Raw genomic sequence first — 19,786 nt, forward strand, 5'->3', positions numbered from 1 at the left:
GTAGAAATTAAGGCAGTAGCTACCCTATAGCCGGGGCTTAATTTTCTTGGTCACAGTCGGGTCTGCTTTGGTGACGTCCCAGGCTCCTTGCTTTAGCCAGATTCCGGAGCAACCCGCGCCTCCACTCCTCGCGATTGTTTCTGGGTGCACTTCCAGGTGCTGACCACCAGGGGGCAGCGCTCGCCGCAGGTCGGGGCTAGAGGCAGCATCCAGAACCCGGGAAAGGAGCAGACGCCCTGCAGGCCGGCATTAGGTTACACTGTCACTGGGGGATAGTTCGCCCTGAATCTTGTTTATCAGAGACGTGGCAAGCGCTTTTCTCACAGAGTGTAACAACTTTCACTGATGCTTACCCAAGTAGGGTAAAGCCGAGCACCCTAGGTGCGGAGGAAGGAGGGGGACTGCATAGTGGTGGGCGGGAAACACCAGGTGCGGCCACGCCACGCCCCGCACCCCGCCACACCCGCTCACCCTACTGGGCTCCACCCTACCTGGGGATGGCCCTGCCTTGGTCAGCCCCGCCCTAGGAAGCTCCGCCCACCTCCGGAAATTCTTGCTGAGCCGCTGCAAAGCCAGTCCCCGGGGACCCCTGCTGGCAAAGTGTGAGTTTTTCAGTTTTGCGCGTCCTGGGGTAAGGGCGCTTGGCCAAGCACCTGGAAGGTGTTCCGGGGGTGTGGGGGGTGCGCCCCAACGTGCCTGCAGGATCCTCGGACCCCTTCCTGGCAGTCTGATGTCTGTTTTCTTTGGTCTATGCTTTTCTTTGGTTTCTTTCATCTGGTAGTACTTGCTCCTTTTCTCCAAACATTTCTCTCTCCTCTTTGCACTCCAGTCAGGAATTTGCTAAAACAAGTCTGTCCGCGCGCAAGCGCATTGTTGCAGAGTGCTGTGCTTGGCGTTCCGGGACAGATTACTCATCTGGAGTTTCTGTGTGTTTTTCCTGTCAGTCTGCTCATCTCAGAAGCGTTTACCAGGATCTGGCGCTCAGGCTTTTTTTTTTATCTCTTGTGTTCGCTGCTCTTCCCACTCCTAAACTGAGAGCTGTAGTCACCCGCGCGTTGACTTGTGAATTCATTTTCCTGGAGCAATATTATGAAAGAGGTGGTAGGTGGGGAGAGATGAATTCTATAGGAAATGAGGGGCATGCTCGGAAATGCCCAGCCCACAAGGAAGTGGCAGGGAAAAAAGTCTAGTAAATGGAGGGCCAGACATGGAGTCCTTAAAACCTGTAGAAGCACTCTGCAAAGTTCACCTCTTGGGGAGTGGATGAAATGTGAGAATTCTTATTAGGGTTCTTAAGGAAGGAGCTAGACTAGCACAGGGAAAGGCAGAAGATGGGGTGAGGAAGGATCACCGACTACACTGCCCATGTCATTTGGGAAAGTTGGAAAGGGCAGCGGAGGGACGGGCGCCAGCTTTTACTCAATGCAACAATCTGTGTTCCCCATATATTCTGCTTATCTCCAAAATCAGTCCTGCAGAGGCAGTATACTCCTTTATAAATAGGAAAACTGAGGCCTAAGTAATTTATCCAAAAAGAACACTCTGAAGAAAAAGCTGCAGTGACACGAAACTGCTTTTTAAAAACCCCAGAAACCGCAGAAGGCCAGCCAGAGAGAAGTGGGGATCTACACATTAGGGCAGATATAAATTAGTGGGCATTTCTAAATCATGAGTCAATGCTGTTGGCACAAATGCAGTTTCTGGCAGGTCCGTGACTTCCTTGTCCAAACATGAAACACTAATTCACTTCATGCACATCAACTTAATTTTCATGCTGATCCGCCAGGCTGTGCAAGATCCAGCACACCCACCTCAGGTCCTTTTCTTCCTTCCCTGGGCTTTCAGTCACCCTGGTGTTTCTCTTACTGAATGCTCATCCTCTGCAGTGCTCTGGTTTCAACTTCAATGTCAACTTTCTTACATAGAGGCCTTTCCTGTCACCCAAACTAAAGTAGTCCTCCAGTCGTCCATATCTTTTCATGGAAATTATCAGTTCTGTTTCTCTGTTCATCACCCTATTTATTCATTGTCTTTCCCCTTCTAAAATATTTGAGTCTTGAAAGTGAAGGCCTTGTCTCTTTTGTTTCCAGCTTTACCACCAATGCCACAACAGTGCTTAGCACACAGTGAAGAACCCATAAAATTTGGGGTATAGATGTATTCAATTGTCTGTTTTTTTTTCTTTTTCCTTCATTTTTCTCCATCTTCTCTGACCAACCCAACTCTGTGCTCTCCGTTGCAGCCACTGATAGAACCATGGCGACAACTCCCTCTGCTGCTTTTGAGGCTCTCATGAATGGAGTGACAAACTGGGACGTCCCCAAAGGCCCCATCCCCAGTGAACTCCTTCTTATTGGGAAGGCCTCCTTCCCAGTGATGGTGAATGACAAGGGCCAGGTGCTCATTGCTGCCTCCTCCTATGGCCAGGGCCGCCTGGTCGTCATAGCCCACGAAGGCTACTTGTTGCATGCTGGCTTGGCTCCATTTCTTGTCAATGCAGTGGGCTGGCTCCGTTCATCCCCAGAGGCTCCTCTTGGGGTGCACCCATCCTTGGAATCCCTAGTGAAGATCCTGAAGGATGCTGGGGTGGAGGCGCAGACTGTGGCAGAACCTGGAGAGCCCCAGGGAGCTTACTGCATCAGTGCCTACAATGACACCTTGGCTGAGAAGCTCCTCCAGTTTGTGAAAAGTGGTGGGGGCTTGCTCATCGGGGGCCAGGCCTGGCATTGGGCCATTCAGCATGGCTGTGACAAGGTGCTGTCCATGTTCCCTGGGAACCTGGTGACAAGCGTGGCTGGAGTATATTTCACTGATGTCTGTGGAGACCAAAGCAGGTTCAAAGTCTCTAAGAAGGTGCCCAAGATTCCACTTCATATCCGGTGAGTGATGCTTCCTCTTTAAGGATTCTGACTCGTGTTAAGCAACAGATTTGATTTCCCTTCTTCAGTGAGATTCCAATTCAATATGAATAATTTTCCACATAGTTTGGAATCACCACAAATATGATTATTAAATGCATCAAAGCATAAGTATGTGTCCTTACTGCCAGTCCCTCCATAATCAAACCAATAATCAACTGAACAGGAAAGCTTGTCTTTTTCACCAGTTTTTCTCCTTGTGCGCTACCTAGAACATAGAGTGCTCGTCGATAGCTCTTTAAGTGGCTGAAGGAATATTGTGTGAGTACTTAGTGTTGGCTCCATTCTAGACACTGGGACCTAGAAGAGACCAAAACAGACAAATCAAGGTGTCCTGAACCTTATATTCCAGGGGAGAATTCTGAAATTAAAAAGACAAATAGGAAAGTACTATATCCAGTATTGACGAGAGCCACAAGAGAAAATAAGGCAGGATGCACAAACAGCATAAGACGGAGGAGAGTAGAGTCTGTTTTATTTGAGGTCTTCAGGGAACAAATACCAGTTAGACAGAGTCAGGATACAATAGTTTAAACACAAGGGATTTGGGGCATGGAATTAAAAGTAGAGGTGATTGAAAAGCTAAATGGCACACAGGGCAAACAGGACATTAGCAACAGTGTGACAGATAGAGGGAGGTGGTAGAGTCAAGGTGCTATGGCTATTTGTAGATGCTGGGGCTATGCTAGGTTTGTCCAGCAGGGCTGGGACCACAGATGGGAGGTCTGTCTGGTGGGAGCTGGAGTCTTGGAGAAGAGGTACATCTTGAAGGGGATGGGTACCTTGGGTCCTCCTTCCTTTTTGCTTTGTCTTCTGTTTCTACTTTCTGTTTCTACTTTCCATGGGCTGAACACACAAAGGTTCAGGACACAAAGACATGTAGGGAATGACCAAGAAGGACAGGGAATGGATTTGAGCGCAAACAAGCAAATGGATGGTGTGGAAGTTGTCTCTGGAAAGTAAAAACTTACCAGAAGGAAGTGAGGGGGTGAACCATATGGGCATCTGTAAGAAGAGAAAGCCAGGTAGAGCATGAAGCAAGAAGGACAACCTGAAACAGAAACCAGCTTGATATCTTTCTGGAAGATTAAGAAGGCCAGAATTGGAGCAGAGCAAATAAGGTTAGATCAGTTGGAGGTGAGGCCAACTTAAAAACCGGTAGTCCATAGCTAAGACTGTAGATTGCATTTAACTTAAGATAAGAAGATGGTTAGGAGCGTATTCAGAGGATCGATGCAATTGATATTTTAAGAGGAACCCTCAGATTAATGGTAAATAGCTTATATGAGGCAAAGGTTGAAGCCAGAAGCACTGAAATAAACCACTTGAGAGCCGGTGGTGACCTGATGAGGGTAGCATCCATGGAGCTACTTGAAAGAGGTTTAATTCTGGATATGCTTCCAAAGTAGGTCCCAGCAATCCTGGCTGATGGAAATTTTTGGTGAGGGACTTAAAGATGCATCTTGCCATTCACTGAGTGCTAAAGGTGATAAGATAGATTATAGACCAGGAGTTTAATTTTGGATATTAGTGACTCATTGTATTTATCCACCTCTCTGTAGCAAAAGCTTTATTACAATAGATTAGCCCTGTAGGAGTTTATTTTTCTCTGGACTTCCTGACAAGAAATCCAGGCCTGTGGCCTCTGATGTTCCAACTTCATTCTCTCTGTCTCTTGCTTTCTACCCCAACTCTTGTGCTGTGTTGCTTTCATCCTTTGACCATAGATGACCAATGCTAATTCAGGCACTATAGCTGCATCCAGCCAGTGATAAGCTGGAATGGATACACAGGCTAGATCTGTCTGTTTTAATTCAGAAAATTATATTTCCTGGTATCCCTAACCATTAGACTTGCATTTATAATTTATTGGCCAGAACAAGATTCCATGGCTAACCTTAGCTACCACGGGGTCTGAAGGCCTTAAAGAGCGAGAGAATAGATTCATTCATAGGAAAATGGATACATATTGAAGGCCTAAATATTTTTAAATGAGCACTGGCATCTCTGAAGAAAACAAGACTCTTCTACAAGGAAGAGGGGGAGAATCAACGTTGAGTGAGCAAGGGCAGTGCTCTGGACCCTCTCCCCTAAAACCAGACACATGTGAAATTCCTTCCTTTCCAGGTGGGTTAGGAAGGTGATATAGTTACTACATCATTTGAGTGGATCTGATTTGCTATAACTTGTTTTTGTTTCTAATGTTAAGAAACAAATAGGTTAAGTCCCATCGGCAGAATCTTTTTAATTGCCCCAAAATGTTGCCAGATGGCGTAGTGTCTGAAGATTCCAGGCTCTTTCTGTACCACCCAGCAAATTGGCTGGGACAATCAAGAAGCAGTTAAACACAGCTTTTATTTAACATGAAACGAGAAGAGGGGTGAGGTGAAGAAAAGAGAAGAAAGGGGAAATAATTAAGAAGTGAAGGAAAAGAGAGGATCAAGAAGAGATACATCCCACCAGCAGGGTAGGCCACTGTAGAAACAGGAACGAGACTGCAATGGCACTGTAGTCAGTGGTGGCAGCCACCTTTTATATCCTTCCTGATATCCTATCCTTTGTGGAAGGTCCATCAGAAGTTGCTCTGCCATGCATCCTGGTGGTAGTTGACAGGTCACATCCCTTGTGGATCAGGTTATATAGGTACATCCTGTTTTCAGCCTCCTCTGAGTCTTTGGAATTGACAGCCCACATCCGGTCTTCCATCCCGCCTGTAGTATTACTAATCTCCTACCTCAAAAGGACTCTCCTCAGCGAACAAGGCCTGTTTTTACTCATCTACCCCTGTATTTTCCATCTCTGCCACTGAATCTAGGGCATATTTGGTGTGTTTTTTTTTTTAATGTTTAATTATGGAAAGCTTCAAACATATGTAAAAGTAGAGGACAGAACAGTGTACCACTGTACAATCTTCACCCAACCCCAATAATAGTCAACTATATATTTCACATATAGTCCCAGATCACTTTGAAGCAAAAAGCAGACATCATATCATTCCGTCTGTATTTTGATAGAAATCTATAAAGACAGGAAGCCTTGAAAACACAACCACAAGGCATATCACATGTTAAAAAAAAAACAAAAACAAAACTGCCCTAATGTTGTGATCCATTTCCATGATGGTCTTGTATTATTTTTCAAAATTTGTTTGTATTGGTATTTAAATAAAGCTTAATCACTTTGATTTCTTGATAGAACTTTTACACCTCATAAAATATGATTTTCCTTTCCAACTTTTGATTTCCTTATATTTTTTCAAGGCACAAGATAATCTATCCTGCCTCACAAGAAGAAGATACCAAGTTCAATCCCCAGTCCCAAAAAGAAAAAAAAGATAATCTATACTGAATAGTTTTTCCATTAGCCTAAATATTGCTGATTGCATCCCCCTGGTGGCAGTTAACATACTGTATTCCTTTCTCTCCTGTATTTCTTGTAAATTGGAAATTAGTTCTAGGTTCTACATCAGGATTGACAAACTAAGACCTATGGGCCAGCCATATGTGTTTGTAAATAAACTTTCACTGGAATATAACCATGCCTATTCAAAGTAAATCTTTCAACACATTAGTGATTATTTAACATACCTATGCAGAGAGTTTTCTCTGCATATTATTTATCTGGTGACTGGGGACTTCATAGCTGAAAAACAGGGGCCTGAATGCATAGTGGTCATTGACATAGGTTGAACTGTGTCCCTCAGGAAAATTTGTTTTTGAAGTCCTAACCCCCAGTACCTGAGAATATGGACCTTATATAGAAATAAGATCATAGCTAAGTGAGGATAAAACTACACTGGAGTAGGGAGTGCTGCTGTTCACTCTGCAGTTGCTTTCAAGCTATATAGTGGCAGAGTTGAGTCATTTAAGCAGAGACGTCTAGATCATAATATATGAGTGAATACATTTCCAAAACCATCACAAGAGAAAGGGTAGCCTGTTTTCCTAGCATCAAACCTACAGACAATATCATGTTATAGACTTTGGTGCCAAAGAGTTCAGTTTCAGCACACAAGTGAGCAACGATTGACTATCTCCTTTGAATTCTGAACTCCAAAAGATTCCTACCTCCTTTATGTGAATCACCTCACTGAAGTTTTCAGTGAACTTTCCTGTCAGCAAGTATTGCCAAGTCCCCTGGACTGATCTACCAACTTTCTTACTTCCAATCCCTCCTGAAAGGCTGTGAGTTCTGTAAAGAAATAGTTCTCTGCACCATCCAGTTTTGTATGCCGCAGGGAGAGGCACTGTCTGAAACCAAAAATAGATCTTCTCTTGTGCTGTCCCCAAGGGCAGGAGCTGACTGCACCCTTATGCTTACATAACTGAGGGAAATGCTCCAATTACTTTAATATTCAAAGGCAAATCCAAAGACACTTGCTGCTTTTAACCAAGACACATAGTCTGACAGACTAGTGCACCTAATTTCATCAAAAGCTCCTTATCCTTATACATGGTATAATCTTTAAGGTCTAGAACTTATAAGAAGCTGCTCTTACAAAAGTAAATACATAGTGGTAGCTTATGTCTATGACTCTCTTGAAGAGTGTATATTATTCTACCCTCACTGTACTGCTATTCAGTCAGTCGGTCTTTGTTCAAGGACTTTCAGGTTATAAGAATTTCAGTTCTGTTTTTCCAGTTCTGTCTTTCATATGATCCAAAAAGAGTTTCCAGGTAAGGATTGTGTGAAATGAGGCAAGATGGTGGACTTGCCCCCTCCACCATATCTGACAAAATGAGTGAAGATTAGTATGTAAAGAGTTGAGCAAGGAAGAGCTGAGCTGACCATCCATTCCTTAGCATTGGCCACGGACCCACTCAGCTTCCGAGGGCTGCTGTGACAATATTCCAGTAGCTTAGACAACAGAAACATCTCATCTCATTGGTTATAGAAGCTAGAAATCTCATAGCAAGGTGTGAGTGTGTGTCAAGGTTGGTCCACTCTGAGTACTGCACAAGAATCTTTTCCTTGCCTCTCTCCCGGCTTCTGAAGCTTTGCTGGCAACCTTTGTTATTTTTTGTGCGAGCATTACCCCCATCTCTGCCTTCTCTACCTGGTATTCTGCCTCTCTGCGTGTTTGTGTCCAAGTCTCATAAGGACACCACATACATGCAACTAGCAGTCTACGCTAGTGTAGCTTTATCCTCACTTGGCTATGATGTTATTTCTAAATAAGGTTCATACTGTCAGGGATTGAGAGTTAGGTCTTCAAAAGTACATTTTCCTGAGGGACACAATTCAACCCATACCAATAACTGTTAAGTATTAAGGCCCCTGTTTTTCAGATATACAGACCCCGATCACTAGATAAATATTCTCTGTGGATGTATGTTAAATAATCACCAATGTGTCAGATACTGTCTAGGCTATCTTACTGATGCTGTTAAACTCTCCCAGAAATACACGAGCAAGTGGTGACTTCCAAAGGAAAGTAGCTTTCAGAGGATTATCTTTCAGCAATTCCAAAATAGGATGGGTGTCACACCCTGACCAGTCAAAATACAGAGCCCATGCCATGGCATCCTTGCTGTTAACAGCAGCTCGATATGTTTACAGCCTCAAGACTGAGCCTTCAGGTGACCCAGTTCTTTTACTGCTGCTCTCCATACTGAAAGTTTTCTACCATGAACTCAAATTTCTACCATTAGCTGTCTAAAAATTTACAGGAAAGACACTTAGAATGGAATATTTTATTATCAGATCTTTAGCTCAAGGTCGTTGTCTCCCAGAATTCAGCTTGAGTCTCTATAGGAGGAAATAAGCCACAGGTCAATCTGACACCCAACCTCTTAGAATATTTGCCCTGTTATTTTGCAAATGCAGTAGCAAAACTAAGACATGACATCTATCTACTTATTTTTATGCTGAGGATGAATTAAGGAGAAAATGTCTGTACCAGAGGCAGTTTTTTTCAATAATATTTCACTGCTTAGGTAAACTATTTTGTTTTAAAAAATAACAGTTTTCTATTTTCAAAGAAGCATTTCATTTTAAACATTGAAGCAATAAAGTTTTATAAAGGTAATTAAAATAACTCATAACTCCAGTAGCCGGAAATGATCACTGAAGATATTTTGATAAATATGATTTAGATCCTGTTTCTATGTCCAGTTTTGTGTGTTTTCAAAATTCAGCTTTACAGTATAATATCTTAGAATCTAATTTTTAATTCTTTCCATTAAACATTTTCCAATATGGCCTAATAATGATTTTGATTATTAAACAGTATGTGATGTATGCTTCACCATTATTTGTTTGGCCAATCTCCACCATTTGACATTTAGTGAATCTACAATTTGGTTTAATAATATTTGAAATATAAAGGCTTTTTTAAATTTATTACATTTTGATTATTTCTCAAAAAAGTAATAAGTGCTCTTATGTCAGATTTAAATGAGTATTTTAAAAATAATTATTATTTTATACAATTTCATTTATATGAACCCCATAAATATCTGGTGGGGAAAAGTATATCTTATACTGTAATTATTAACCCGTATTGATTGCACAAATTAATGAGATTCACTGTGGGATTTCCATACATGCATACATTGTGCATTAGAGAAAGTTATATATGTGCATAAATCTTCACATGTGATAAGAAACAATTTACTTATGTGTTCCTAGAACAGAGCTAGACCTAGGCAAGTGCAGGTTGATGTTTTTTAAAACCATCTTCCTTGTAAAACGTGAACTCTGAGATGTTCAGAAGTGAAACTGCTTTCTTAAGAAATAATAGAGCCATTTTCCTAGATTTACTTGTAGGTTTAATTCTCTTAAAAAACATGAAATTCAAGCCAGAATGCTCAACACTTGGCTGACTAAATGGGAAAGATACTTGGGAGTCTTCATTTGGGGAATGTGGATTTTAAGATGTGGACATAAAGCTTTAAAGCTGACAAGCACAGTTGTGAGAAGTACCCATATTTTATGTATCACTGGGAAGAGCAAACACAGCCATTTAAGCATGACAATGCAATCAGTCGTAAAAAGGTGGGAAATATATGTTAGACTTGGTCAAATAAGTGGCACCACAAACTAACATAACCAGTGTTAGTAAGAGCAAGCAGACTGACCTGACCTAAGTGATGTTTGTCTCTCCGCCTATTGAGCTGGTTCAGGGACTCATTAGCCGGCTATCACCTCTTTATCTTCTTATCTTTTCCCAGGTGTTGGGAGGAGTTTAGGCAGGACCAGCAGCAGCTCCTGGAAGGGATCTCCGAGCTGGACATCAAGACCGGGGGAGTCCCCTCACAGCTGCTGGTGCATGGGGTGCTGGCTTTCCCTGTGGGCCTTGACGCCTCCCTCGCCTGCTTCTTGGCAGCTGCTCACTATGGCCGTGGTCGAGTGGTCCTGGCTGCCCATGAGGGAATGCTTTGTGCTCCTAAGTTGGAGACCTTTTTGTTCAATGCTATCCACTGGCTAGCCAGAGGCCGGACAGGCAAAGTTGGGGTGAACACAAGTCTAAAAAATCTGCATCCCCTGCTGTTGAAGCGTGGCCTTGAATGCAGCCTGGTGTCTCATCTAACCAGTGACTTGAGTGTATACTGCTGTGTAGCTTACAGTGACAAAGAGGCCAAAGAGCTACACGAGTTTGTGGCCGAGGGTGGAGGGTTGCTCATCGGTGGTCAGGCCTGGTGGTGGGCTTCCCAGAACCCAGGCCGCTCTGCTTTGGCTGGTTTTCCTGGTAATGTCATCCTCAACTGCTTTGGCCTCAGCATCCTGCCTCAGACCCTCAAACCAGGCTGTTTTCCTATTCCTACTCCTGAGAGGAGGAACTATCACTTCCGCAAGGCTCTGTCTGAATTCCAGGCTGTGTTGAACTGTGGGGATGGGAATTTGGAAAAGAGCTGCCTTGCAAAGCTGGGAGTAGATGGTGCAGCCTTTCTACAGATTCCTGCAGAGGGAGTCCCCACTTATACATCCGTGCACCGGCTCCTCAGGAAGATGCTACGACGATCAGGCCTCCCAGCTGTGAGCCGGAAAAACCCAGTGGCCAGTGATTCCTTTGAGGCCACGATGCTCTGCCTAGCCACCGAGCTGGCACGTTCTGGAACTGACTGCTCCCAGCTGGGCCAGGGGCTTGGCACTGGGACCTGCTCTTCTGGGCTATATCCCTCTGAGGACCCTATCACTGTGGAGATTGATGGGACAAACCCAGGTAGGGAAGGAACAGAAAGTGCCCTGAGTATCACAGGGTGTGGAAAAGATGGGATTGGCCTCTTCTTCAGGACCTTGTAGGTGCTGACCCTCAGAAAGGCTGGCTCCATGCTTTGTCCGGTACTTTTGAGAAGATGGGGGTTGGGGTTCTGCTTAAGGTTTAGGAGGGATGAGTACAGGAAGCGTGGATAATTGGGGTGAAACAGGGAGAGGCTGTTCCTGTGGAAGGGGCTGGGAGGCTCCGTTTGCTGAAGTCAATTAGGAGCAAAAACTGAGCTTTCTCTATGACTTGTCAGGCAATGGTGATTCCTGGGTAAGCACTGGGCTCTACCTCCCAGAAGGACAAAATGTCGAAGTCTGCCTGTCAGCAGCCACTGCCTCTGCTGGCCTAAAGGTAAGGTCGAACACAGTCAAGGTCTCCTCAAACACAGAGCCACCTCCTTCTCACCCATTGTCTCAGTCCAGCTCCCAGCAGTGCTACCAGGGGTGCAAGGAGGGATTATGCTGAGATTCTATAGTTGAAGCAGCTAAATTTCAGAGAGCCCAAGTGACTGAAAGTCACCACTGCTACTGTCAGACCCAGAACTCATGATCCTGAGCTTTCTGATTCCCATCTGTGGTCGTTTAACCTACTGACAGAAATGAGAAAGAGCAGCACCTGTTAAATTCCATTTCTCACCCACTCTCCTGATAACACAGGCCTCTGGGTTCTACTTCTTTGCCCTTACCCTGAAGGATATTTTAATCCCATCACACATAGATATATGCCTTACATATAGAATTTAATTTCTTCTGCTGCCTTAACTCAGAGTAGCTTCTGCTATAGTTAGGGTGCCTCTCTGTCAGCATTCTCTCTAGAGCTCACCGACCTTTAACGTAGGATACAACCCCAATTCCAGGCAAAACCAAAAGGGAGAAAATCTATCCTCTGCCCTTCAGACCAGATTTTGCTGACCCTTGGCAGGCTTCTTGTGCTCTCAAGAAGCAGTCCAGGATTCCCTGGCTCATTCCCGACACAGGGATTGACTCCCTGTTCAGGCCTAGCGTGACAGTCCAGGATTCTACCTGGAAAAAGGCCCCCATAAGTCCCTCCTGAGCCTGAGCTTTGGGTTATGCTTCAGTCTCATGTCTGATGGAGACCATTTGGTGCTGTTTAAATCCCTACAAAAATATCCCACAGGTTGCATGTGCTTTTAGTCTGTATGACTTTGGAGTGCTATAGTTTCATAGGTTGCTATGCATGGCTCTTGGAAGTCTAAAGTTTTGTATTTAGTCCCTCCACCCACACCACCCCATGAACAACCCCACCTCCATATCCCAGGAAGTCTTATTCCCTGACACATGGTGGGATCGCCTGTCCAGATACAGATTGGCTGCCACACCGATGACCTGACCACAGCCACCAAGCTGTCTCGAGCTCCCATGGTGACTCACCAGTGCTGTATGGACAGGATGCAACAGTCAGTCTCCTGCCTGTGGGGAGGCCTCCTCTACATCATCGTGCCCAAAGGCAGTCGACTGGGTCCTGTGCCCGTCACCATCAGGAGGGCTGTGTCTGCCCCATACTACAAGCTGGGTGAGTGAACTGGGATCAGGTAAGAGGAAAGAGCTACAGTTGCATGCCTAATTGGAGTTTCGTGTCTAGCACCCTCCACCCACAGACAGTCTACCCCCACATCCCAGAGACTTGTCCCTGTGGGAGAGAAGGGTAGGACAAAGGGTCAGCAGGCGAAAAAGTTAGAAGTAGATGTGCAGACAGGAGATAGGAAACATCCTGTGTGTAGGGAGACTTTAGGGCAGAACAGAGACAGGGGTCTGAAGTGTATCCTTCATCTCACACCCTATAGACTGGCAAGGTAGTGTTCATTATTTTGGTGTTCTCCTAGAGTTCAAGGTGTATTTGTCAAGCTGATGAAAGTTGAGGAAGTGAGTTGTAATTTTCTTGGTATTTATTCCCAGGGAAGACATCCCGGGAGGAGTGGAGAAGCTGTGTCGAGGGGAACCCAGCCCCCTGGGGGGAGCTGGCCACAGACAGCATCATCCTGACTGTGCCAACTACAGACCTCAAGACCTTGATGGATCCTGCACTTTTGCTCCACCTTTGGGATGAGATGATGCAGGCTATAGCCAGGCTGGCAGCCCAGCCCTTCCCTTTCCACAGACCCGAGAGGATTGTTGCTGATGTGCAGATCTCAGCTGGTAAGTGCCCCTGGGGAATGCTCCTAGTCAGGAGACAGCGTTTGTTTATTATAGTACCTTTTTTTGAATGTCCAAGACATTTGAAGCATAATTTTAAAAGTAAGGGAATAAGGACATGAAAGATGGAGACCATGATAGGGATGAAAGATGTTTACAGAAAAAAGGAAAACCATTGATGCCTATGGGGCGAGATTTCACAAGATATTAGAGCAGTCTCAGAAAATTGGTGCTGGGAGTTCACAAATATCATTGAGGATCATTTCCAGGAGAGCATACAAAAGGAACTGTTTCCTTGAAACCTAAGTCAGAGTTGAAAATGAGGCGCGCAAATGAGTAAAGAGGTTTGTGTTAAGTACAGAGAGCTTTAGTGGACAGTGAAACAGAGAAATTGGGAACTAGTTCACACACAGGGACCCGCTATTCTTGTGTTAAAAAAAAAAGAACAAAACTCTTTTCATAGTAGATTGCAAATTTGGAGAACAATCGTTGCATAGGAGAAGAAAATCCAGTGTGCACAAGCTTCCCAGATCTCGGATCCAGGCACAGGACATAATATCACACTCACATGCAGCGTTGTTTAGGAAGCATCCAGTTCCAGCAAGGATACTGTGTAAAGCATACCCATATTTTTCAAGGCCCTAGTGAGAAGGGTACAGCTCAGGCATGAGAAGCTGGAAAGCAGAGCAGATACTGTAGGAAAGCCATTTACCTTTCAACCAGCACAGAGATCCTGGAATCCCTAAAGACAACTAGAATGATGAGGAAAAGTTCCACAGTGGTGAGGAGGAAAGAGAGAAGGTTGGGGTGATTCCAAGCTTCACGCTTTGCCTCTCCCTTCTGTGTTGCAGGCTGGATGCACGCAGGGTACCCCATCATGTGCCACCTTGAGTCTGCACAAGAGCTCATCAGTGAGGCGGGCATGAAAAGCAGAGGCCTGTGGGGACCCATCCACGAGCTGGGCCACAACCAGCAGCGCCATGGGTGGGAGTTCCCCCCACACACCACGGAGGCCACCTGCAACCTCTGGTCAGTCTACGTGCATGAGACGGTCCTGGGTATCCCCAGGGCAAAGGCCCACCCTGCCCTGAGCCCTCCAGAACGAGAAAAGAGGATCACAGTACACCTGCAAAAGGGAGCGCCTCTGTGTGACTGGAATGTATGGACAGCTCTGGAAACATACCTGCAGGTACAGAGCAGAAATTCAGCGAGTGAGAGCCTTCCAGACCCTCAGTCAGTCGCATCCTTGTTCACAGGCACTTGTCAGCTCCTAAACCCCAGCAGCCTGTGATCACTGTCACCCTGGGTACGGCAGGTCTGGATGCATGTCATGTTTCTAAGGCTACCACCTGTCTGAACAGAGAATGACACCTGTCCTATGCATCCCCTATGGTTTTGCAGTGTAAGAAGAAATGAAAAAAATACATATTTTTCTATATTATATAGCATATTGGTTAAGAGTAGAAGCTCTGAAATTGAATCATAGCCCTTCCATTCGCTGATTTTATTCTTGTTCTCCTATTAAGTGTTCCATAGTACGTAGTCATTGCTTTTTATGTTTTATTTTTCCTCACTTTACTTTTTTGCATCAAGTGAGTGTTACTTCCCTTTATAATGAAGGGACATGTCTACAGGACAATTGCATTACAAAAACACATTGTAGGAGATAAATCTGCTAACAAGGTCCTCAGACTTCCATCACTCCATTTGAAAAGAAAATATTTTTTAAATAAATTCAACCCATTAGGAGAACACGGAAGTTATGAAGCAAGTCTAATTCCTGTAAAAAATAAGCATCAATCCCTGTACCCCTCCCTAAATCCTGCTTTCACTTTGAATGTTTTTGAATTGTCAAAGCTATTCCCATCTCTTGGATGTGTACTACAGCCCTATAGATAGGTGTTGCTTGGCCCACCTTTCACAGAGGCTCCTGCCAAATTAAAGAATTGAAGCAGCTTGTCCAGTAGCACCTGTTGAAGTGACAGGCATTGAACGTGAAATCAGGAGTGAATAGTAAGTCAGTCCCAGGCTTTTGTGCTCCCATACCCTCTCTTGACTCTTTTCCTGTCACCCATTTTTGGAAGAGTAAATGTGAGATGGTCGCAGTCAATAACTGCATTAAATGAGTGTCCATCTTCTCATATAACCAGCCTGATGGTCTGCAGGACAGCAGAACCACATGACAGATATGCCCTGAAGTGTAAGTCAGAGCCCTAATTCTGTTCTGTCCACTTGTCCTCTTGCTATGGAGCCCTGAGCCTCAGTTCACAAGGGCTTTGGAGAGACCCATTATCATCTGGGAGACTCAGTTTTAACACATATGCACCTTCCTCCACCCTCTGACGGTCTTTCCCCATCATGCCTGCCGCTGTTGCCTTAGCTCAGGCTCTCGTTACTCTTCCCTTGGTCTCATCCAGTGGCTTCCTCCTCAATTGTTCCAGCGTTACAATCCTCCAAACCCTTCTTCCATACCACTCTCAAAATAAGGTTAAGTTTCCATCTTTAAAACTCTTAAAGTATTCTTTTTCATGTACACGATACATTAGAAGCTTCTTGACAAGGTCTACAAGGACCTTTTGCCAACATTCCATCTTCATATTTTATGATTTCCTCACCTTCATATTTCCCTCCAGTAGACCAAGCTGCTTACAGTTATGAGCACACCTGGCTATTTCAGGTTCTGAGCTTCCCATGTGTCCTTCCTGCTGCCGAAACACACGTGAACATCTTTTCTGTTACCTATCAAGTCACCATTCAGAATTCAGCTTGGTTGTCCACTGCCTGGACATCACAAGCAGACCTTTCTAGCCATCTGTCTGTTTACATCTCTGTCCCTCCCACTGACCTGTACTCTCTAGAGGGACAAGACCACTGCATCATTTTTTTGGCCTGGCACAACACTTGACACATGGTAAACAACTCATGAATGTGACGTATTTAATAAATGTTTGATTTGTTAATACCAGAAGCCAGCACAGCAAGAGCAAGTGAGCAATGATGAGGGATGCCCGCCGTCATGTTTGATCTGTCCTTGGGCTGTTATATTCCAGATTCAGAGATTTCTTTCTCATCCTGGAAAGAGGGAATGGGGCTGGGAAACCCTCAAATTTCCGCTAATTCAAACATTCTGTAACGTTCCTCTGTGAAGTATGAATCACATTTCTTAAGACATTTCTAATTCTCTTCTTTTGTCCCCTAAAAGCAGGGTTCCACACAATAGTACCTTGTGAATACTGGGAGGCTTAAGATGGGTATTTAAAAATTATTGCTCTGCCTGGAAAATGTTTGAAGTTCGCCAGCTTTCGGGGTCCCAATAGGCTACATATGTAGGATATGAGGGATTCTCATCTCAGTCAGGCTTAAATCTGTCCTGATGCTAAGGTAAACACTGAAGAGCTGGAGAGTCTATTAAAAATTAAAAATAATGGTAATTGTCCTTTATTGAATTCTTACCCCTTTCAGACATTAGGTTTCCATGAATCTTACTACTAGAGTCAGGGTACATGGTTTGATGAGTAGAAGATGAAGTCCAGTGAGGTTGCATGTATTTGTTGTTGCCTGGTGGAACGACAGAGGCACATAATTGGAATGAAGCTAATGATGGAGAGAAAGAAGTTACTCACTGTAAAATAAATGTGCTTACCAACATGCATATTGCAATTACACTAGCAAATTTGGAAGCTCATTCTCCCCTTCTTCTTTCAGCTCCAGGAGACTTTTGGGTGGGAGCCATTCACCCAGCTCTTCTCTGATTACCAGACCCTCTCTGACCTCCCCAAAGACAATGCTGGCAAGATGAATCTATGGGTGAAGAAGTTCTCTGAAACAGTACAGAAGAATCTGGTGCCTTTCTTTCAGGCCTGGGGCTGGCCTGTCCAGAAGGAAGTGGCTGATAGCCTGTCCTGCCTTCCCTTTTGGCATGATCACCCCATGAGAGTGTACATGGATTCCAAGGAATAAAGGACAGCAGTGGGCATGGAGGGAGAAGAGGGACCCAATCCCATTGCTATTCTGCCACCGTGACCTTACTTGAAATGCTCTGTGCCTTGAACTGGCCTCCTGTTATTACTAGATTCTGAGGTTCTATGGCTTTTTCTAGGTTCTTCTTGTCATGGGCAAAGAATTGGACAAAATAAGTATGAAATGTAGCAAGGTTTCATGTATATTAAAAGTAGGAAAAGAAATATAGTCTGCAGAGCAAGTACGAGCCAATTAAAGGTAGAAGAAGTACACTGTACAAGGTGAGAGCACATCACCCTGCAAGAGAGAGCCCAATGATGACAAGGTTGATGCCAGCCATGTTCCATATCTCCTACTCCTCAGGCTGACCTTACCAGTGGTGGTGAAGCTGTGGCACACATGCAGCAGTGGGCTGTTTCTATCAGTGAATGTCTAAAAGGTTTGCTGTCACTGATTCTAGGTCATCCTATCAGAAACCTGTTTGAATTCTCATGAGAAGCATTCGAGATAGCATTTTCTGGTTGGCCCCAGTTGCAGAGCTTTGAGAATTATTTTTCTGCATATTTCCTGGTCCTCTGTCATTGACAGGTCACGCCCATTTGCTCAGCCAGTTTGCTATGCCCTAATCTCCTGCCTCACTTCTTCGCAGACTGCCTTCAGGATGATGGTCAAAGTCATAAAGACAAAAATGGAACCAAGCTTCTCAGGAATGTACCTTTATGCCTTCTTTGTAATGCTGTTGTACCTAGATAGAAACTTGCTATGTCATCCAGCAGAGTGCTTTCATCCTGCCTTCCTGAAACTTCTGTTTTTCATCAGTATTTCTAAAGGTCCTGAATTGCCATACTTTTTCACTTCCCCTCCTCTGCTATCCCAGAGCAAGTCTTCTAATTTCTTATGTTTTGAAAAAATTTTAATAGCAAAAGAGACAGGCTGATGTACTGGACAGAGCCATGGGCTAAGCTTGGTTCTGTGAACCATCAACATCCTTGTGTTTCCATGTTTTTATCCATGATATGCGTAAAGTACCTTTCTCTCAGGGATATTGTTTGATGCATCACGTGCTCCTCATGGAAATTTAACTATTAGCTTTCTCTAGCCCCACAGTAGCTTTCAGTGTCCATTTTAGTGCGGACATCCTGGACACTGAAACTCACTGCTATGTTGTCCCCCAGAGATTAGCATTCAGTCCTATAAAGGTGTTTATAGAATATTAATGTGGATCCCTGGTGTGGTATCAATAAGAATACAGTAACAGCTTGGTTCACGAATGCGTCTCTTTGCAAATAGTTTGGTTCATGTACACAAGTGTTCAGAAGAATTTTCCTTCCACTTGTCAACTCAGCTTCAGGTGGCAAACATGACCATGGCCAATTTTCCCACACAAACATGAGTGTGGCCATCTTCCCTACAATCACGAAATAAATTAAGTTCATGAACCAAGGTACCACTGTACTTGCTAGTGTACTAGCCCAGCTGACACTTTTTTTTTCTCATATCTGGAAGAATTCTTAGGTATAATTAAAATGGTGTGTACTCAAACTGAATGTGCTAGAGCTGCTGGGGTTTGATCTTTGGGGTTTATTCTGACACAGATCACTATACAGTCAGAGGATAAAAAAATTTCTTGGATTTTTACCTGTTCATTAAAAATATGATTTGTAGCTTGAATGACACATATCTGTAATTCCAGCAACCTAGGAGGCTAAATCTGGAGGATCACAAGTTCAGATAATTTAGTCTAAACTTAACAAGGCACATCCCAAAATAAAAAATCCCAAAAGAAAATGGAGAGGATTGGGCTGGGGATATAGCTCATTTTGAAGGCAAGGTTCAATCTTTAATACTAAAACTAAAAAAAACACAAAACTCTACATGATTTGTTCTTCCTTCTGAGGCAGCCAAGGACTTAAAAAGTTGTTTTTACTAAAAGAAAAAATGACTCTTCATTTGGGCCTATCAATACCCAAATGTAGTTAAAAGCAGGACAAAGATGGATCTTTATCTTGTATGTCTCCTTTGTCACCGTACATCTTTGAGTCAGATCCCTTGTCAACTCTGCTTAGAGGCAGAATCATTTTTAAGGGAGTGTCTGCTAAAAGTTGATGAGCCCTAAATTGACATAATATTGCATCCCCTTTTAAGACTGAGGACACCAAGATAACAGACTTACAGGAATACTCATTTACCTGTGATACCCGGAAGTCTCCAACTATTGCCCTAGACCTATAGTAGTCACCTTGTACTCTAGCAAAATCTACACTAAACAGACTTCCCCAAGCAGAAGTAATCATATTATGGAGACTGAATTAAGTGAGGACTCCACTAATCCATAAAAGTTGGTCTTATTCCTTTCTTAATGGGTCAGTCTGATCCTTTCAATCAGTTATACCCCTTTCACCCCTCAAGCTGAAATATCTTCTTTTTTTCTTCATAAACCTACTTAATAAATTGCCCCCCCTTCGGATTTCTGTGCTAATAATCAAGAACCAATCTGGAGCTAGTTGAGATTCCCCATTCCCTCTTTGGTGTACCGCTTTAGACCCTGA

At 44.0% G+C, this 19,786-nt stretch overlaps 1 protein-coding gene across 2 annotated transcripts; it reads left to right on the top strand.

Annotated features, from left to right (window-relative positions):
- Positions 1 to 398: 398 nt before the first annotated feature.
- LOC104862063 (TRPM8 channel-associated factor 2) lies at positions 399 to 18,709 on the top strand. Of its 2 annotated transcripts, none has more exons than XM_010623780.2 (8): positions 399 to 602; positions 2,243 to 2,879; positions 10,091 to 11,082; positions 11,378 to 11,475; positions 12,444 to 12,657; positions 13,041 to 13,280; positions 14,129 to 14,466; positions 16,983 to 18,709. In XM_010623780.2, exons 2-8 carry the CDS (start codon positions 2,257 to 2,259, stop codon positions 17,235 to 17,237), a joined length of 2,760 nt encoding a protein of 919 aa, XP_010622082.1. In that variant the 5' UTR covers positions 399 to 602; positions 2,243 to 2,256; the 3' UTR covers positions 17,238 to 18,709. The 2 variants fall into 2 exon arrangements, with proteins under 2 accessions (XP_010622082.1, XP_033620374.1); XM_033764483.1 differs by having other exon boundaries at positions 14,129 to 14,306; positions 16,983 to 17,155.
- Positions 18,710 to 19,786: the final 1,077 nt, after the last annotated feature.

The sequence above is a fragment of the Fukomys damarensis genome, unplaced genomic scaffold (assembly GCF_012274545.1).
Source record: "Fukomys damarensis isolate Sample0158 unplaced genomic scaffold, DMR_v1.0_HiC HiC_scaffold_16, whole genome shotgun sequence".
NCBI lineage: Eukaryota > Metazoa > Chordata > Mammalia > Rodentia > Bathyergidae > Fukomys > Fukomys damarensis.

Coding starts and splice junctions, on each gene's coding strand:
- LOC104862063 (XM_010623780.2), top strand. CDS start 2,257: ATGGCGACAACTCCCTCTGCTGCTTTTGAGGCTCTCATGAATGGAGTG. Junction 12,658..13,040: donor TGCCCCATACTACAAGCTGG/GTGAGTGAACTG, acceptor ATTTATTCCCAG/GGAAGACATCCCGGGAGGAG. Junction 13,281..14,128: donor TGATGTGCAGATCTCAGCTG/GTAAGTGCCCCT, acceptor TCTGTGTTGCAG/GCTGGATGCACGCAGGGTAC.